The 19,286-nt window shown below is 41.3% G+C and overlaps 1 protein-coding gene across 7 annotated transcripts in view; it reads right to left on the bottom strand.

Moving 5' to 3' along the window:
• The window catches only part of kazna (kazrin, periplakin interacting protein a), a 229,031-nt gene that overhangs the window by 67,124 nt on the left and 142,621 nt on the right, over positions 1–19,286 (bottom strand). For all 7 annotated transcript variants that reach the window (XR_013934138.1, XM_080443729.1, XM_080443725.1 and 4 more), the window contains one exon: positions 2,326–2,433. Coding sequence is in view for 6 of the 7 variants with exons in the window: in XM_080443729.1 (XP_080299855.1) it covers positions 2,326–2,433 (108 nt within the window). In the remaining variant the exon portion in view is untranslated. The remainder of the gene's footprint in view (positions 1–2,325; positions 2,434–19,286) is intronic.

The following is a 19,286-nucleotide window of genomic DNA, read 5'->3' as shown; positions in this document are numbered from 1 at the left end:
AGAAGGCTATAAATAAGCTGATCCTATCAAGATAAAAAAACAACATATTTTTTTCCTGCCCTTTCAGCTTTGGATGCTGATCTTCACTGTGTTTCTGTTGGTGATGCAACTGACAGGTGAGCACTCATGGTAAACCCACAGCAGCCATTGCAACTATGGTACAACATACTATTAGTCGTGTTGATGCAACCATTTATAGCATAAATGGAAGGCAGAAATGTATTAAAAGAAGAATAAACAAATCACTGTGCAGATTCTCTAGCAGAGAAGGCAAAACTTTCGAACAGAGATCCTGGCAAAGGTCTGGATAAGCAAGAAACTAGGGCATGAGCTTCAAGCACCTTACGACTACTAACCTCAGCCAGTGTTGTCTAAATGCATTTATATTGTTTCATAAGTTCTTAAGTAGAGAAGTCTGAGTGTGGTAGGCTCATGCATGCACATGCTGTGCAGTGATTGGTTTGATTGTTTAGTATAATGTAACGTGACAGTTAGGGCTGTCACGATTACAAATTTAAGTTGACGATTAATTATCACTCAAATTTTTGCGATTAACGATTTAATTGTGTTTCTGTCGTTGAAAATTAATGGAACATTATGAATAAAAATTACATTTCTGTTTGGCTTTTAGCTTTCGTAAACAAAAGTTGCACAGGGCAGATATGACAAATAGCACATATTTAATTACTTCATACTTAAAAATAAACATTAATAGTGGAAATAGCAGATCTATAAGCTCAAAACGCGTCGCATCGCGGCGCGTTTTGAGCTTATAGATCTGCTATTTCCACTATTTTTGACATTTTTTGAAAATATATATTTTTTTAACATGGAATTGATTATGACGATTATGAAAAAATAATTGCAATTATATTAAATAATTGCGATTAGACGATTATGTAATAATTGTGACAGGCCTAGTGACAGTCCCTAGCAAGTGAACTGTTTAAAGCGTTCTGCTGGTGAGTGTAGTGTTAGAGTAACAACCAACTGACCGTTTGCACAGAGCATGTCACCCATATTCACATGCACTGTACATCGTTCTGTCAAGTGTTTACGTATGCCCTACCACCTCTTTCCATAAACAACTCCATGTCCACAGAGAGTGAACAGGCAGCCTTTATGATTGGCAGTGATGGAAGAAGTACTCACATGTTTTACTTAAGTAAAAGTATCAATACCGCCATGTAGATAATACTCTGTTACAAGTAGAAGTCCCGTATTCAAAATGCACTTGAATAAAAGTACAAAAGTATCAAAATATACTTAAAGTACAAAAAGTAAAAGTACTCGTTGTGCAGAATGTCCCATTTCCCAAGTTCAAAACGTATAAAACAATCTTTTGAAAATAGCCGATCTACAACTTGCATTGTGAGCTTGTAGATCTGCTATTTCCAAATGGCTGAAATATATAGAAGTGGTTAGTGTGTTTTGTAATAATAATCAGCATCTACAAAGTAACTAGTAACTAAAGTTTTCATATCATTGTAGTGGAGTAAAAGTACAATATTTTCCTCTGAGATGTAGTGGGGTAGAAGTAAAAGTATTGAAAATTGTAAATACTGAACAAAGCAAAATCACGTCAAAATTGTACTTAAAGGGATACTTCACTTTCGGGTCGGGGAAACATTTAAAAAATATATTAAAAATAAATGAAAAAAGTAATGGAAAATTCATGGCCCCCTCACGCATTAGAGTGTCCTACTAATGTGTGAGGGGGCCTTAATTTTGCCATAACTTCTTTCATTTTTTTTTATATATATTTTTAATGTTTATTTTATGTGAAAGTGAAGTATCCCTTTAAGTACAATACTTGAGTAAATGTACTTTCCACCACTGCATGTCACCCAATTATTCACATACACTGTACATCGTTCTGTCAAGTGTATACGCATACATCATTGTGGTGGATTATGCCCTACCACCTCTTTCCATAACAACTCCGTGTCCACAGACAGTGAACAGGCAGCCCTTATGATTGGTACCAAGGCTCTCTAAAACGCTTTAAACGCACTTGGTGTAATACCAGCCACGGGCAACCTTCATGGAGAGAAATAGTAGTCGTCACGTCAGCATGAATGACACATCTTTGTGTGTGTGTGTGTGTGTGTGTGTGTGTGTGTGTGTGTGTGTGTGTGTGTGTGTGTGTGTGTGTGTGTGTGTGTGTGTGTGTGTGTGTGTGTGTGTGTGTGTGTGTGTGTGTGTGTGTTTCACACTCCACAAAGTCTGCCAGAACTTCCTCCAGGCTGTTACTGCAAAGAAGGAGATGTTCTTTCTCAAACCAACCTAACCCAGGCTCTATAAGAGATAAAGGCAAAGTGATACCTTTGTCTAGGGAGGCGTCTGGAGAATTGAAGTCCATGAGGCTGCTCATGTCACTCTTGTAGCAGAGATCGGGGGTGGGTGTCTTCTGCCTCGGGTGTAGAGCCGTGTCTGAGAGGAAGAGGACAAACAGAAACAACAGGCTTCATTTAACAAACAAGATAAGAGAGATTTCACACATAATGTGGCTTACACAGTTGTAGCGGTGGCACTTGACTTTCCCTGCCTCTGGGTTGTTCTAAATTATTCCACTTTGTTATTCATGTAATTTGTTGTTTTTGAATTGTTCACCTTCACGCTGCGTTTCCTTGCCGTTCGCCGTTCGCCTTTCATTCTCAGTTCACCTATTTGTCTTTTACTTTTAAGGTTTTCTTTCACTGAGCTCCCTTCGTGTTTCCTTGTCTCACCCACACACTTTCTATTTCTTTTTTCTCTCTTTCTTTTTTTGTCATTTAGATGTGAATAAGCTAAAACACAATAACAACCCCCTGCAGACCTGCAGTGAACCCAAGTTGACCCAAGTTTCTTTCTTTCAATGATAGATATTCTTCCCATATGTTCATGAATAAAACATTCCACTGTCCACTTACACATCATTTACACTTTCCTAGACAATGTGATGCATGCCAAAAATAGCAGATCTACGAGTTCAAGTGTTGCATCGTGATGCATTGTGAGCTTAGATCTGCCATTCTTTGCAGGTAACATGTCATACGATTAAAGCAGCTTTACCTCAACCGCTGCCAAATAATACTGTAACACGGGGGTAAAATCCTCCAGAGTACAATACTGTATGATCGGCCTGTACATATGATCTTGAACAGCGAGATGCTGTGTTCTCATTTACTACCACAGACTGGCCACCTACTGTGGCATCTGTGAGTAACTGACCATAATTTGCCACTGTCTGGGCGGCATGGGAAAAACTGAATACACATTTTCTGAAATGAGATGCTTCATATCTCAGAAAACACGTGATGACAAAGCAAAAAAAAAAAACAGGCCAGCTTTGAAAAGATATGACCACATAATATGCTGCAAATTAATACGGTAAAGTGGATTCTGCATGTAATCAAAACCTTTAGAACAGCGCATTATGCAGTGTTCCTCCAGAGGAACATTGATGTTACTTATGCCTGTTATTAATAATATTAATTATCACCCTGGTTATGCAACAATGAAAAAGGGACACAAGAGCCTATTTACAGTCATAATCCACTCGAAAATATGCACTTTGCCTGTTCAACTATCATCCTGATTTGATTAGTTAGCCTTCTGTTGTGAAATAAAAACGCTACCAGATGCTTTGGTGCTACACACTTGATTGTAATGTCTTTATGGAAGGCTGCACAGTGGTGGGTCATAATGGAATGGCACTTTAGGACTGAAGCCTGAGTGAGTTATTTATACTCGGTTGCACATTGTGTCGCACATCTAGAATATCGATCTACCGGTTCACAACGCGGCGCTGCACAACACGCCGTGAGCTTGTTGATCTGATATTTTAGGTGCTAGACACCAGCAGGAAACTGTACCTCAGGCTTTATTCTCACTTCATGCTTTAGCCCTGTAAGACCTGAGGCCGATTCCAAAAATGCCTTCTCAATCAGTAGTTCTCGTTCTTGTGTCAAGGACCCCCAAATTGATATATAATTGGCCGCGCGGTCCCCCATCTGAAAATGTTTTGTGCCAGGGACCCCCGCAGAGGATTTGTGTAAAAGAAATCTAGATTTTGAAATCTAAAATAGTTAAACGTTGCACATTAATCATGTGAACATGACATTCCATTCTAACCTCAACAGACTGTTCACTAGTTGCAACTATTATTATATCACTATAAAGAAGTGGGTGTGCTGTATGGCTATGTAAATGTTTATGATGAAATCTATGCTAATTTGGTGCATAAACACATGCATACTTGGAGCCATTTGAAAATGATCAAAGAAATGTACATGTCTCCCCTGGTGCACACTATAGGCTGATACAGGAACATTTAAAGAGCAGAACGAATTGATAGATGGATGCCAATGACAATACGTAAATATGTGTATAGAATAAGTGTTTGTAGATTCAGCGAGAACAAGAGAAATTAAGGGAGAAAGAGAGAGAGAGAAACAGAGAGAATAAGTGAGTGTGGTGTGGTGTAGTGTTATGTACACACCTACTGCATGTTTGCACGCAAATGACTTCCAAATGTGTTTGCTTTTATCTATGCATGCAAAACTACACTGCAGGAGGAAAGCTAATTGTGTAGATAACATGACGCTTGGGGCATTTGGGAGAAAACAAAGACACAGAGAAGCAAAATAATTAATGCAAAGCATACCGCAACCATCATCTCCGAACGAATCAAATAATTAATGCAAAGCATACTGCACCAATCATCTCCAAACTAATTTCTTTCAGCACAATCAAAAGGAACTATAAATCGTCACTGAAAATAAATGCAGTTGTTCACCATCCGTCAGACACAGTTACTGTCTCTGTGTATGGTTTGAAGGCTGTCATGCTACAGACCCACAAATAGGCACATAAAGGGATGTGCTTCTGCATATACCGTATATGAATGCAGTGCACATACACATAATGCACTTGGCATAATATACAATTGAACATACAGTAGTGCCCACGCACACTACATACTGTATAAGCAAAGGCAGAAATGTCCACATACATTTCTCTCTCTCTCTGTCTCTCACACACACACACACACACACACACACACACACACACACACACACACACACACACACACACACACACACACACACACACACACACACACACACACACACACACACACACACACACACACACACACACACACACACACACACATCATAAACACTGCTTAAAAACACAAACATTAGCATTTTTATGACTATGAGGAAGTGAATTTGGTTTCCTTTGCCCAGTTCTGTGGCTCCTACTAAACGTTTGATTCCCCACTGGTGGCACATAGCGAGTGCATATTGAATGCATTGCTCGCAGTCATTTTGCATAAAAATGTTCAGCTAAAGGGACTTTATCACAGCACCATCTGCACTCCACTACCCCTCTCTCCAGCCCCCCGGCCCCCCGAAGAGAATGACGCCATAGTCTACGCAGTAAAATCCTTAAGTACCATCCATCCAAACCCCAACGTACCAATATCACCCCCCCTAGGCCTATACTCCTCCACTTTCTACTTTCCCTCTGTCATCTGCCCACTACCCACCAGACCACCCACCTATTATCAGCTGAATTACTTGCAGTAATTGAGGACAGATGAACCCAAGGTCCGGGGTTAAGTGTTATCATTATGCCTAGATTTAGTCATTGAGGTCTTTCAGATGGACTTTATGAGGATTCTAATGACAGACCGGTTGGTTGGCTGTATATCCCACATCTATGGTGCTTGCTGAGAAAGTACCAGGGTTGTTTTTTTCCAAATTGGTTTGGATTACCTCAACACTGCTACGCGTGTTTATGTGTGTGTACTGCATGGGTGTATATACTGTAATTCGCTAGTTTCATAGTCTCTCAAGACATGCGTCGGCTCCCACATTTTTCAAATGCTTCCGCCTGCCAGTCTGTACTTCAGAAGCTCTGAAAACGTGTAGGAAATCAAGTGGATATCACATCATTTCCCCACTCCCATTTTTCCTGTGCAGTTGCGCAAATAACTCCCACTGGATACCTAATTATTTGAAACTTAGCTAACTTCCTGCTTAGCAGAAACCGAAATAGAAAAACAATAACTACATTTTCAGGAACACTGTGCAGTTATTGGTGGAATACTCTTCCGGTCTGAAGAGCAGATGACGGCTCCCTCTTCTAAAATGTTCCTGGGTGGAATTACACACTGTCTATGTAATACATTGTGTATGTTGATAATGGGGTTGTCTATGTATGTATGTACATACATGTATTTCATTGTCAATAAAGATGTCATGGTCAAAGCACCTGAAGATTGTTGGTATGACAAAGTATGTCATGTCATGTCATGTCATGTCATGATGTAGGGAAATTGCCAAATTTGAGAAAAAAAGTTGGCTGTGTGTGTGTGACTGTATACCTGAGAGTGCGTTCAGATTACATGTAAAGGTAAAACATGACATCTTATCAATATGTATTCATTTAGTTAGATGAAAGATCCGGTAAAAGTGAAAGATCCATCAAATCCATTCTAATTCATGCAAATAATTTCAAAGTCTATCATATCACATGCTGTACTTGAAGTCTAAAAGGCTTTTGTATTTGAACAAATGAGGCCTGCTGTGACTACAGTGATATGCTAAGTTTTGTTTCATGGCTCCCAGAAGTATGATGCAAAATTAAATAAAGCCTCTGAATTAGAGGAGGTTGTAGTCTAACAAGAGAGTTTTAAAGACATTTACAACCATCAATGTAACAAGGAGCGTTATGATCATTCCATATAGATTTATCTTTTTTATGATTTTGTTCAGTAACTTGCTCAGGAGTGTAGTATAAAAGATCCGGATTTGTTTATAGACTCAAGGATGTAAGAGGCCTAGAAGAGCTACAGTATGAGGGGGAAGGATGGAAAAGCTACTGCTCTTTTTATTGCTTCAGTCTAGTCAGAGTGTGCTGATACAGTGTCTAGTGACTGTTTTGCTTGTGCATGTGTAGGTTTAGTGTGCATGGAAACTGTGTGTGTGTGTAGTACTATTCATATGTCTATCTCTATGCTGTGAAACAACAACTTGTTCCCTCAAAAAATCAATTTATCCAGGGGACGTTTGTCTGTTTTCTGGTTTACTCTAGTAGAGGTGTAAAGATATAGTAACTGCATCGAAAAATCTATTTTAATTTGCAACAATCTACTACAGTATATCGATATGCAAACAGGAAAATATTGTATTGTTTGACTTTGTATCGTATCGAATTGTTTTGCAATGCAAATAATCAATTTTATCAATACTTGTACTTGTACATACTTGTGCGTTATATTTAGCAATTTTAAGAAGAAGAAAGAGAAAGAGAGGTTTAATTACTTTTCCATTCCATATCGCAACACTTGGTTTATCGATAAATGTGTGTAATCTCTGTGTTCATGTCAAGGTGTGGGTTTGTCCATATGTGTTCAAATACAATGTCCATATATTTGCCAGAGAATCCCTGTGTTTACTTATTTATATCCATAATAATTCATTTTCCCCTTAAAAAACCTGCACTCTCAACACGTTTCACAGATGTTTATTTTTTTGCTAAATAGTTACTGTATCGATTTTTAATCATTTAATAGTATCGTATCGCCATGAATGAACGTATCGCTGTAAAATGTAGCGTTACACCCCTACTCTCCAGGCATCTGAATCGATGTCATCTTCAACATATGGTGATTTACTTACTTTGTGTCATGCTATAGCCCTGGTAGTCCATACTGTATGTATATGTTACAGGGAAATTGGCATTCCAGGGAAATTGAAAAAGGAGCGCTTGTGCACACACGCACACATGTTTGTCGTCGTGGACACTGGATAGTAACCATAGACTGTAACCCATGAAAAGATCTATTCTCCCCTTATCGGTTCACAACTCGGACGGCGCTGATTCGACTAGCAAGCCTTCGGCCGGTCGGCGCGGGCACTCACGCCTGGAGGCGCGAGGGCGCGCCTCCTCGGCCTCAAGCTCTGCTGAGTCGGCGCGCCTCCGTCATGGACAATAACTATTATCACGTGTGCGTGTGAACGCGTGTTCAGCGTTCCCCTAGCGTAGCTTCCTGGTTGCTATGTGGGGGGGAACAACAAAAGCCAGGTCGGCCTCGCATCAAAGCCCCGCCTCGCGCCTCTTCCTCCTCCTCGCGCCGCCTCGTATCAAAGCCCCGCTTCGCGCCTCCTCGCGCCGCCTCGTATCAAAGCCCCGCTTCGCGCCTCCTCGCGCCGCCTCGTATCAAAGCCCCGCCTCGCGCCTCCTCCTCCTCCTCCTCCTCCTCTTCCTCGCGTAAAAAACCCAGTCTCGAAATGCCCCGCCTCACACCGAAGCCCCGCGCCTAAAAGCGAGCGCTCCTCTTTCAATTTCTCTGGAATGCCAATTTCCCTGTGACATATATACTTGTATCTTTGATACATGGATTGCCTCAAATATTACGTGAGATCATTCATGTGTCAAGCAAGCATCACAAAATGAAGATATATAGATATAGATAGATGGATAGCTGGATTGAGGAACTGTAGATAGAGCTTTTGTGAGGGGGAGAGAGATACATTAGCAAAATCAATTGACCAAGTATGCATACAGTAATCAACACCTGACCTGTGCCAAACTGCACCCTGAGGTACTCCCCACAGGAGCAGGTGACGATAAGCATTCAACATCACACAAACAGGTGACTCTACAATGCAGTATTTCTCACTTCCTAATTGTTTGTTCCGACATATCCACCGACTGATATGCCGGTGGATATGTCGGAACAATCAGACGTTTAATCTCCCTTGTTGCTGTGTCTCTGGCGCCTGCTCGCTGGCACGTTACAGCTTGCATGAAGGAATACTTCTTTAAACTTGTGCCTAAATCTACAAATAAATCATGTTGTTCTGGGTGACCTATTTGGCCCGTTAGATGACAGAATCATTTCCCTGCTCTTTTCTTCCTACCTCTCGACTGCTCTCGTTTTCTCACTTGGCAACAGCAATATTACCTGGCGAAGACACAGCAGCTTGCCTATTATCTCAATGTGAGTGTAAATATCTGCAACCAAGAGTCAAAGAAGATAAGTCACCCAGCTGAAAACGAAAGAAGCACTGCAGCCACATGAATTTAGACCACAAACTACAGCATGCATAATTGTATATGATAATTAAAACCAATGAGGCAAATGGATTAACACCAATGGGTCTTTTGATTGGGGTGTTAATATGCAAGCTGCGAGATCGCAAATGAGAAATGAGGAAAGCACATCCATCTTTTTTTATCTACTTATTTCGAATTCCATAGAACTGGATTAGATTAAGATTCAGTGTGCAGGTCAGCTGCACAGACAACAAATGCCAAACTTATGTCTTTTAATATCTAGTAGAATGGTAAGCCAGGGGCGGCGGGTAAGGTAGGTAGACAACAGAAGCCTGAGCCTAAATTTACTGCTGACAATTGCGCACATACATATTGATATGCCTAGATTAAGGTATTATTGTGTGTTATTGTTGCTGCAGAATTACTGTATGCAATTCAGAACCATGGACAGCGTTCTTTGTTGTGTGTGGAGGTCCGTACGCGCCCATGACAGAAAAAAGCAGGTTACTGAAATGGAGCGGAGATCGGAAATTCAGTCAGACACACTCACGTTTACAGCGTTGGCACCGCTGTTGCAGTCCAACCAATAAAAATGAAAGTTGCTTCATCTTAACTTCCCCAAAGCTCAAAAGAGCTAACACTAAACATCCTTAAGACTTCCTGGAGAGTGCCTCTGTGATTTTGCTGATGCATATGAAAGTCGGTTGCCAACCTTTGTGGCCTACAATGGAATTCAGCCCATGAAAGCAAGGACCCCACAATGTTTTGCTTCTCCCACCACAAAGCCTTGTCAGGGAGAACGGTGTCCTCCCACACAGTGATATTCTCTCTGATCAGAAGCCAAAGAAGCCAGTTTTACCTCAGTGTGTTAAGGAGAGAAACTTAGTTAAGACTAATATCACTGCTGCCGAGGGCAATTTCTTTTTTGCAATGGCAGATTTGTCTGGAACCAGGCTAAGTCTGAATACCAGCGCCCACACATAAAATAGAGTAGTACCGTCTGAATACCAGCACCCACACATCAAATAGAGTAGTACCGTCTGAATACTAGCACCCGCATATCAAATAGAGTAGTACCATCTGAACTCTGAATACCAGCGCCCACTCATAAAATAGAGTAGTACCATCTGAATATCAGCACCCACACATCAAATAGAGTAGTACCATCTGAATATCAGCGCCCACACATCAAATAGAGTAGTACCGTCTGAATACCAGTGCCCACACATCAAATAGAGTAGTACCGGCTGAATACCAGCGTCCACACATCAAATAGAGTAGTACCGTCTGAATACCAGCACCCACACATCAAATAGAGTAGTACCGGCTAAATACCAGCGTCCACACATCAAATATAGTACCGGCTGAATACCAGCACCCACACATCAAATAGAGTAGGCGCCGCTTATTCACAGTTTTCATAAGAACGCAGGAGAGTGCTGTATAAATACTGTGTATACTGTAGCAGTCAGAAAAAGGATAATCCGTCCAGCTAAATGTGCTCGCACACTGTCCAATTCTGATACATTCATTACATGTGACACTGGGTAATGGGAAAGGTAAAATTATGATAATCCACCTTGTCTGACTGTATGAGTTAAATTGACCTACTCTACTCTATCATGTTGTGGGATGAGATGTCAGCTGATGTATGCAGGGAGAAAGTTTGTACCTCGAGAAACAAAACAAGCCCATTTTAACATTTTGTCAACCAACAGTTTACTGCTCCATTTTATTCAAAGCACTGAACAGGTGTGGGAGGCAATCATCATTTATTTAGTCACATTTACATAGGCCTATACATTTGACTCTGCAAGACTGAGCCAATAACATGTAATGCGTCAAAATGTGTTCCACTGTAATGTGCCAGTGTGAGCACTGCAATGGTGATCGAAATGGATGCTAAGATTACAGAGCATTAGCGCACACGCGCACACACACACACACACACACACACACACACACACACACACACACACACACACACACACACACACACACACACACACACACACACACACACACACACACACACACACACACACACACACACACACACACACACACACAGTTGGCAGCTGTTAATGCAGGGCTGTCTTTCATCACATGGACTTCAGCACTTTGCATTGGAATTAGACAGATTACCAGAGGCTAGTTTACACCATGACAGTCCACAATAAGCCCTGCTGTTAACACCGCTAGCAGAGACTGCCACTGGCATAAATCTACCATAGTTTGAGCAGTGTTTCCTTGAGCACTTTGCATGAACTCTCAGGGAATTCTCGGAAAAAAGTGAAACTAGCCTTTGTTCACAATAAGATCAACCTAGAAAGTTAACACCAATCTCCCATTGAACTGTTGTACCAATGAATCCAACAACCACTTTTCAGTAAGTTCAGCAGGCACGGCTTTAATGGGCTGGATGGACTCGTATACTATAACTACGTATAGTTATGACATAAACTCCTACTGTAGTACAGGTACAACGTGTGTGTGTGTGTGTGTGTGTGTGTGTGTGTGTGTGTGTGTGTGTGTGTGTGTGTGTGTGTGTGTGTGTGTGTGTGTGTGTGTGTGTGTGTGTGTGTGTGTGTGTGTGCACGTGCGCACGCGCGCGCGCGTGTGTGTGTGTGTGTCTCCATGTGTGTGTGTCTCCATGTGCGTGTGTCTGTGTGTGTTCCTCCACTCAGGAGAAAAATCCAGAAGAATTATAAGCCTTCATGGTCTGACAATTTCCATGTCTCTGTCTTTCTCCCCCTCGTTCCAGTTCCATCTCTTCTCCCTCCCTCCCTCTTCCTTAGTTGACTGAATCTGCCTCTATTTCTATCACCCCACCCCCACTTTAAGAGGGTTCCTGGTGCCTGGGCGAAGCTGTCATCTCTTCTTTCTTCTCTCTCTCGCCATATTTTATCTGTCAGCGCAGGAGAAAGGCGGTGGCTGGAACAAAAGCAGGTCTTAATGAGAAGTGGACGTGATTAAAGAATGAACAGGCGTTAGCCAATGGAACCTTCTACAAGACTGCCATGCTCCTGGCTAGCCCAGTCTGCAATCTGCAGATAGGGGCCCACTTCTCCTCTCATTTTCTACTGTCTGCCACGCGCCTTTAATTGCACTGACATTCACTGGTCTGGCGGCTGCCGGACTCCTGATAAAGCTCACAGTATTCAAGCATTAATCACCACCGCAGGCACCAAATGACAGGCCTCCCACGACTGCCACCCCAACCTCCATCTCCGGTTACCTGCCCCAGGACCCCAATACCAAGGTGCCCTATAAATATCCAGTGGATAAAGGCAGGGGCAGCTAATGGACCCGGAGGGTGATTGTGAGCAGCTAATGCTTAACGTTTAGCCACCCACGCTAACCGCTACCCTCCTACCCCCCTACCTCAGTTTCACATTATGACTGATTGTCAATTCACATTGCAATGAAAGGCTGTATAAATGTACTGAGTAATTCAAAAGAGGTGTGTAGGGTGTGGATGTTATTAGTTGGTTTACGGGCATGGGAGAAAATGAGTTGCTATGCGGGACACTAAACCTAAACTGAGGAAAAGCGGCCTTTTGTTAGTGCATGGATGTCATCACTGAATTTACATCCGGTCACCATTGTCCTCTCTGGGGACAATAAGCCACCGATCTCGATATATCTATATTGTATGGACAGTACAAAATTACTTCCTTTCTCCACTACAATATGTGAGAGACTCTAGGAACAGATGACGGAGGATAATAAAGAATTGAAACGAACAGAAAGGAAATTTGGGAAGGCAAGGCAAATTTATTAGTATAGCACATTTAAACAGTGCCGTGGCATTAGTCCAACAGTCCTTTGTTCTGAAGTAGGCTACCACTGGTCTGGCAACACTAACAAAAAACTATGCCTAACCCTAACCTCACACTAATCTAACATTTGTCTGATTATTGGGACATTGGACTAATGGGCAGCCTCCATTTCAAGGACTGTTGGCAAAGGCTACAGAAACAACTAAACAACCAATATATATATATATATATATATATATATATATATATATATATATATATATATATATATATATATATATATATATATATATATATATATATATATATATATATATATATATATATATATATATATATATATATATATATATATATATATATTGGTTGTTTAGTTGTGTCTGTAGCCTTTGCCAATAGTCCTTGAAATGGAGGCGTGTGCGCATATATATAAATTTTTTCTCCTTTATTTACCCAGGGTAGTTAGCTAAGCACAAGCGCTCATTTTCAGCAACGCCCTGCACATAGACACACAGACAGACACACATTAAAACCTGGGAGCTGAGCAGTGCAACCACAGCCTTATACTGTTGGCCACTGAGCAGCTCCATTGGAGCAATTGGGGGTTCAGTGCCTTGCTCAAGGGCACTTATTGTGTTGGGTCCTGAACAGCAGCACTTTGAGGTCTATATCCTGGAACCAAGGCACCATGGGGGATTGAGAGCACAACGTCTTGTGGCAGCTCATACCAGGAAATTGAACAGTACTGAAAATTGTCACAACAATTTAATGTTTGCCTTGAACTAATATCAGAATTGTACCACTAAGGTTCTTATTTTGACTGACACTTCAGCTGCATGCTGCTGCCGTGCTGATGATAATGTTGTGTGTATGGGAATGAAACAAGATAATAAGCAGATGTGTTTAAAACATGGTCTTTAATCCCTACAGATTAACACGAACATAGCTGTTGCTCATTGACTTGCACATCGTTATGAGATTAGCCTATTGTGGTATGCGATGGTGCAGGTTGCATTGCTATCCAGGGAATTCGTGAGATGTGTGCCTATCAAAGGTTTCTAACATAAATAATTCAAGGTCAATCTTAAAATTTGGAATCTGACATACTCATTTGAATGTATGTATGTATGTATGTATGTATGTATGTATGTATGTATGTATGTATGTATGTATGTATGTATGTGCGTGCGTGCGTGCGTGCGTGCGTGCGTGCGTGCGTGCGTGTGTGTGTGAGAATGCTTATGTGTGAGAGTGTACATAAAGTGTTTAGTATTTCTTAATGGCACTGGCTTTATGCTACAGTGTGTGGTGTTATGTCACGCTTGTTATACTGTGAATATGGAAAATGAATAAACAGTATTTTACATTCAAATTTAACAAATTAAAACTGTATTAAAGCTACAAGGAGGATTTGCACAACACAAACAACTACTAAACTAAACTAAAGAATCATTAGAAGTTTATTGGAAGAACAAAAGGAAACTGGAAGCGCTACAGTATTCAGGGTGTACTGAGACAACATGGCTGTGATAAAACATACATGTATGACATAAAAAAAATGGCACCCTGGGAAGCATCCAGGGACTTTTTAAACAGTACATTTCTTTAAACAACTGGGAAGTTGTCGCAGTCAGAGGGGATCACCACGGGTACGCTACATAGCCAACCGATTCTACATTTGCCTGGAGACTAAGTACGGAGGAAATTTGAATAATTATTCGTATGCAATTACATGGAAACCCTAGGAGGTAGAACTGAAGATTACTCCTCACTCTCTTTGACATCATTTATTAAATTCCATTAAGCCAAAATGGCTTTTATGGGAGGTTTTTAGCTACAATTATGACTCAAAGGAGGAGCAAATTATTTCAAGAGTACACAGTAAAATCCCGAGTGTCAATTCAACTCTCAATGTAAAAATGGGCCCTATATAGAAGCTAGGAACTAAAGACATTTTACAAAAAAATGTGCATAATAGAATGTCACGCTCTTCTTCAAATTTCTGCCCCTTTGGCCTTACACCTGATGAGCTATGATGCGTCATGTACTGATCATACTGTGACCGAACAGAAGTGAAAATTGTGAGGTAATAAAGTTTATTATTTGACCTTCCTTGACACCGCTCACAACATGAGCATAAAAGTTAAAAATAAGTACTTTTCTCAGCAAAGGCTTAGTAAATCCTTGACGTAACAAAACGATAACCTTCTGCAGAACATAATCACGATTCTCAGCAACACTGAATAACGGTTCAGAGGAGGGTTAATTAAAAACAAGACTTTCATATCTCTTTCACGGCCGCCTGTCATATTAAGCCCTGTCCTGTTGTTATTACTGGGCCTCTGCAACAGAATGTACTCCCACCATTGGCCTCAGAATGACGAGGAGGAACGGTGAGAGAGGCCGAGGAAGAGGCACCCCGGGGCATTCCAGGATTGTGACGGAGAGGAAATGAATGGAGAGGGAGAGAGAGAGAGAGAGAGATGGAGAGAGACACAGAGAGATGAAGGAAATGTGTAAAGCCTTTACAAGCCAATCTATAAAAAGTATATTTTCATTCTGTGATGCCGTCGTACGACGGAGCACAAAGGAGGCATTACGGAAGGATCTGTCGGGGGAGAATGAATGGAGAGAGGGAACGACCGCGAGGCTGAAGGAGAGACGGTGAGAAGGACGGAAGGTCAAGAGGAAGAGGTGATGGGAGAACAGGAACTATGACAGGACTTTCTTTTTTTAATCTCCTCTGTCTATTTATAGAGATAAACTGATTATGAAGAAATGATTGGGAGTGATGGAAGTAGGCTTCTCTGGAGTGCCGTTGGATGGAGCAGAGATAGAATGAAAGAACATCATGGATGGAAGAAAGTGAACTATTTTATTCTTACTTCTGAGTGTAAACTGTGTATGTGTCTGCCTGTATATCTGCATGCACATTGCTGGATGTGTATCAACATGTACGTTTGCTTTATTATTTTTGCAGACCCGGTAATTCATTATTATTCATTAGTAAAGATTCTCTACATTGAACACATACTGCACTGTCAACAACAATACAGATATAGAGATCGGTGGCTTATTATCCCCAGAGAGGACAATGGTGACCGGATGTAAATTCAGTGATGACATCCATGCATCCACTATACGTCACCATTTTATTGCATTTGTGTTCTACTTTGTGTTTATTATATATTTTTTCATTTTGGTTATTACATTGTTAGCACAGTAACACTTCACACACATACTTGTATGATTGTGACAAATAAGTCTATTGAATCTTGAATGTACCAATGTTCACGCGTGCAAATATTGTAGGTAATTAATGCCACAAAAATTCAGAAGTGCAACCTTGTACTTTTCAATTTCATAGTTGTCGAATACACACATACTTCATACTCCATCAAATGCACGCACGCACGCACACACGCACACACACAAAAAGGCACTTATAATTCCTCTCCTCCCAAACTCATCACTAGCAGTACAGCGTCATCTGTCCTTGATGCAGGGATATCAACCAAAGCTCTTCTGTTATCATACTCACACTCACTAATACCATCTCTGTCCTTTCTCATTCTCTCTCATCTGCAGACAGCAGATCAGCTCTTCATCCCTCTATTTAACCTCGTAGTTTCTGTCTCTCCCTCTTCACACCCCGAATGCATTCCATCCCACTGATCCATTTTCCTTCCATATCCCCTTCTCCCTCTCTCCATATATATATATTTTTTCTGTCTATATCTTCTACAGTATATGCAGAGATTATCGTAATGGTACCAAATAGGAGATTTGACCTCATCGGCATGTGGCTATTTACTAGTAGCTTGGAGGGAATTCGGCCACAATCATCAAGATCGTGCACTTGGTGGCAAGTTTTTGATTTTTGGCATGGTGTTAGGTATGGGCATAAGGTTTTCAAAAACCATCGGATGCAAGTTGGGATCGCCCCCTAGTGGTCTGTTTCCAATGAATCCAATTTTAGATAGGTATGGTTGAAACCCCAAATAATTGATGGAAGAGATTTTTCAATGGATTCTGTAACTATTGGGTATGCTAAATAACACACAAAAAAATTAGGAAAATCGAACTTCTAAAAACGCATCATTTTCAAGTTGGCGTCCACGATGGCTGGCGGGAGCTTAACATGCTTATAAGCGGGGAGGGAATAAGAAATCATAACAATTGTGCACTTGGTGACAAGTTTTAGATTTTTGGCATGCCGTTAGGTATGGGCATAAGGTTTGCAAAAACCATCGGAAGCAAGTTGGGATCGCCAACATTCCAATATTAGATAGGTTAGTATATGGTTGAAACCTAAAATAATTTATATAAGGTATTTTCAATGGATTCTGTTACTATTGGGTATGCTAAATAACATACTAAAAAATTAGGAAAATCAAACTCCTGTAAAGACATCATTTTCAATTATATTATTTAGCATACCCAAGTAACACCATGCCAAAAATCAAAAACTTGTCACCAAGTGCACGATTTTTCTGAATTCCCTCCGGGCTATAGAGAGCACACTATAGAGGCCTCGAAGCACAGACAATTATGTTTCTCGTGCACCGATTCAGTATCAACACACGCACACATGCACACACCTATCTTATACACACTTATGTCTTATAAAGAATCTAACCCTATTCCCTACATGTCTGATCCTTTCCATCTCTCATTTTTGCCCTGATTCAATGCTCGCCACTCTCTCAGGCTCTCTAAGGAGATGAGACGGGAAGCGATAGCCACCAGCGTGAGAAAACACACACACAAACACACTCTGTACTCTTGACCTGGTTGGAAAGCTTGAAAGCTGTTCCAATAAGAGAAATTATGCATGCATATACCCCTGTCCAAGGCAGTTTGAATCAAACCTTTAACAAAAGCTCACAGATGCAAACCCCACAACAGCCAGCATTAACATTCAATGTGTTAATCAACATGACTAAAATGCCATTTACAAAATGATATGTTTAAAGACAGTAAGACACTATTCATGATTGTGGTTGTGGTACTTTTTCTGTTATTCATTCATCTAAGCACTCAACATGACTTCTTTAGACTACCCATTGTGGTTCAAATGTGGGAAGAGGTCTTACCTGTGTTTTCACTTTCCCCTTGTAAACTGCAAACTTCTCGGACGAATGGCTATGGCGATTTGAAGGCTATGCGGCCTTCAAATCAAGTCCTATATTGCGCTTTGCAATGGTCACCGAGTTATGGCCATTTGAAGTGTTAAACACAGCTGTAGCCCCATACGTGCAATGTGTTTGGAGTGACTATTCACATGGCACATGGAAAAATGTTTCTGCCAAGTTTGGTGCAGTTTGGAGCAACTGTGGCACCCAGGGGCCCCTGACAGGGTGGCCCCTGGTGTGCTATTCTGATGGCAGACACATGAACAGTGTTTGTGCCAGGTTTGGTGAACAGGGTTTGACTGTACAGTTTGTCTGCAAAAGTACAAATTCGTTGCTGGTGTGAGCGTAGGGTAAGGATGGCAGTTTCGGTCAGTTGAAGCCACTTTGGTCAGGTCGGGCCTCTAGCAGCGTGGCCTTTAGACTCCTAGTCTTGTTAAAAGTATTACTGCACCTTTACAAATATCCTCAAGAAAAACTATGCTTTTCTTGAGGAGGGAGAGTGAGGAAAACCCCTAAGTTCACCTTTCACATGCCAATGCGAATACAACTACATACAACTACATGAAATGTACTCACCCTAGTCATGTTGCTGTCTATCCACTCTGCCGCTGCAGCTCTGTGTGATATGAGTCTGCTGCTTTTTACCCACCGCCTCCCCACATTCACCTGGTTAGACTGTTTGTACGTACACAGGGGAATTATGTCCCTGTCCAATCTGTCTATTATACTAATGCCTGAGTTGTGCTGACTAGAATATTGGCTCTGCAGTGCACAATCAGTACTAATGCACAACAGATGCGCGGCAGGACATTTTCTACAATGACTATAATCGTGGACCACAAAACACAACAGCAAGCAGCAGGAAATGCAAATAAAACTGCAGGAAAAAAGTAATAATAATAATATAATTATTTGATGTGTTCTTCTGTCATTGTATTTACATACGTGAAATTTGTCCTGTGCAATTGCTCATCCTATAACTACTAAGAGCAGTGCACCATTCTACGGCACTCAGGGAGCAATTAGGGGTTAAGAGTCTTGCTCAGGAACACACATCGAACAAATTGCTGGTCTGGTCTGAAATCGTACCAGGGACAACCAGAGCCTCTGGCTCCCCAGGAAGGCTCACTAACCATTCAGCTATGGCCGCCCTTTGACTTATGCTTATGAAGATCCAAAACCTGAGGAGGGCACTTCAGATGCAGAAGGTGGTTTGGGGGGGGGGGGCTTTTGCCGCTTGCTGGCGTATCACTCCATAACCCTCTGCATAGGACAGTGACATTGATGAGCAGCGCTCCGCTCCAAAATGTGA

The sequence above is a fragment of the Gymnoscopelus braueri genome (genome assembly GCF_963280865.1).
Source record: "Gymnoscopelus braueri genome assembly, chromosome: 12".
In the NCBI taxonomy this organism is placed as follows: Eukaryota; Metazoa; Chordata; class Actinopteri; order Myctophiformes; family Myctophidae; genus Gymnoscopelus; species Gymnoscopelus braueri.
The sequence above is the reverse complement of the archived record's forward strand: the minus strand, read 5'-3'. Positions and strand labels throughout refer to the sequence as shown.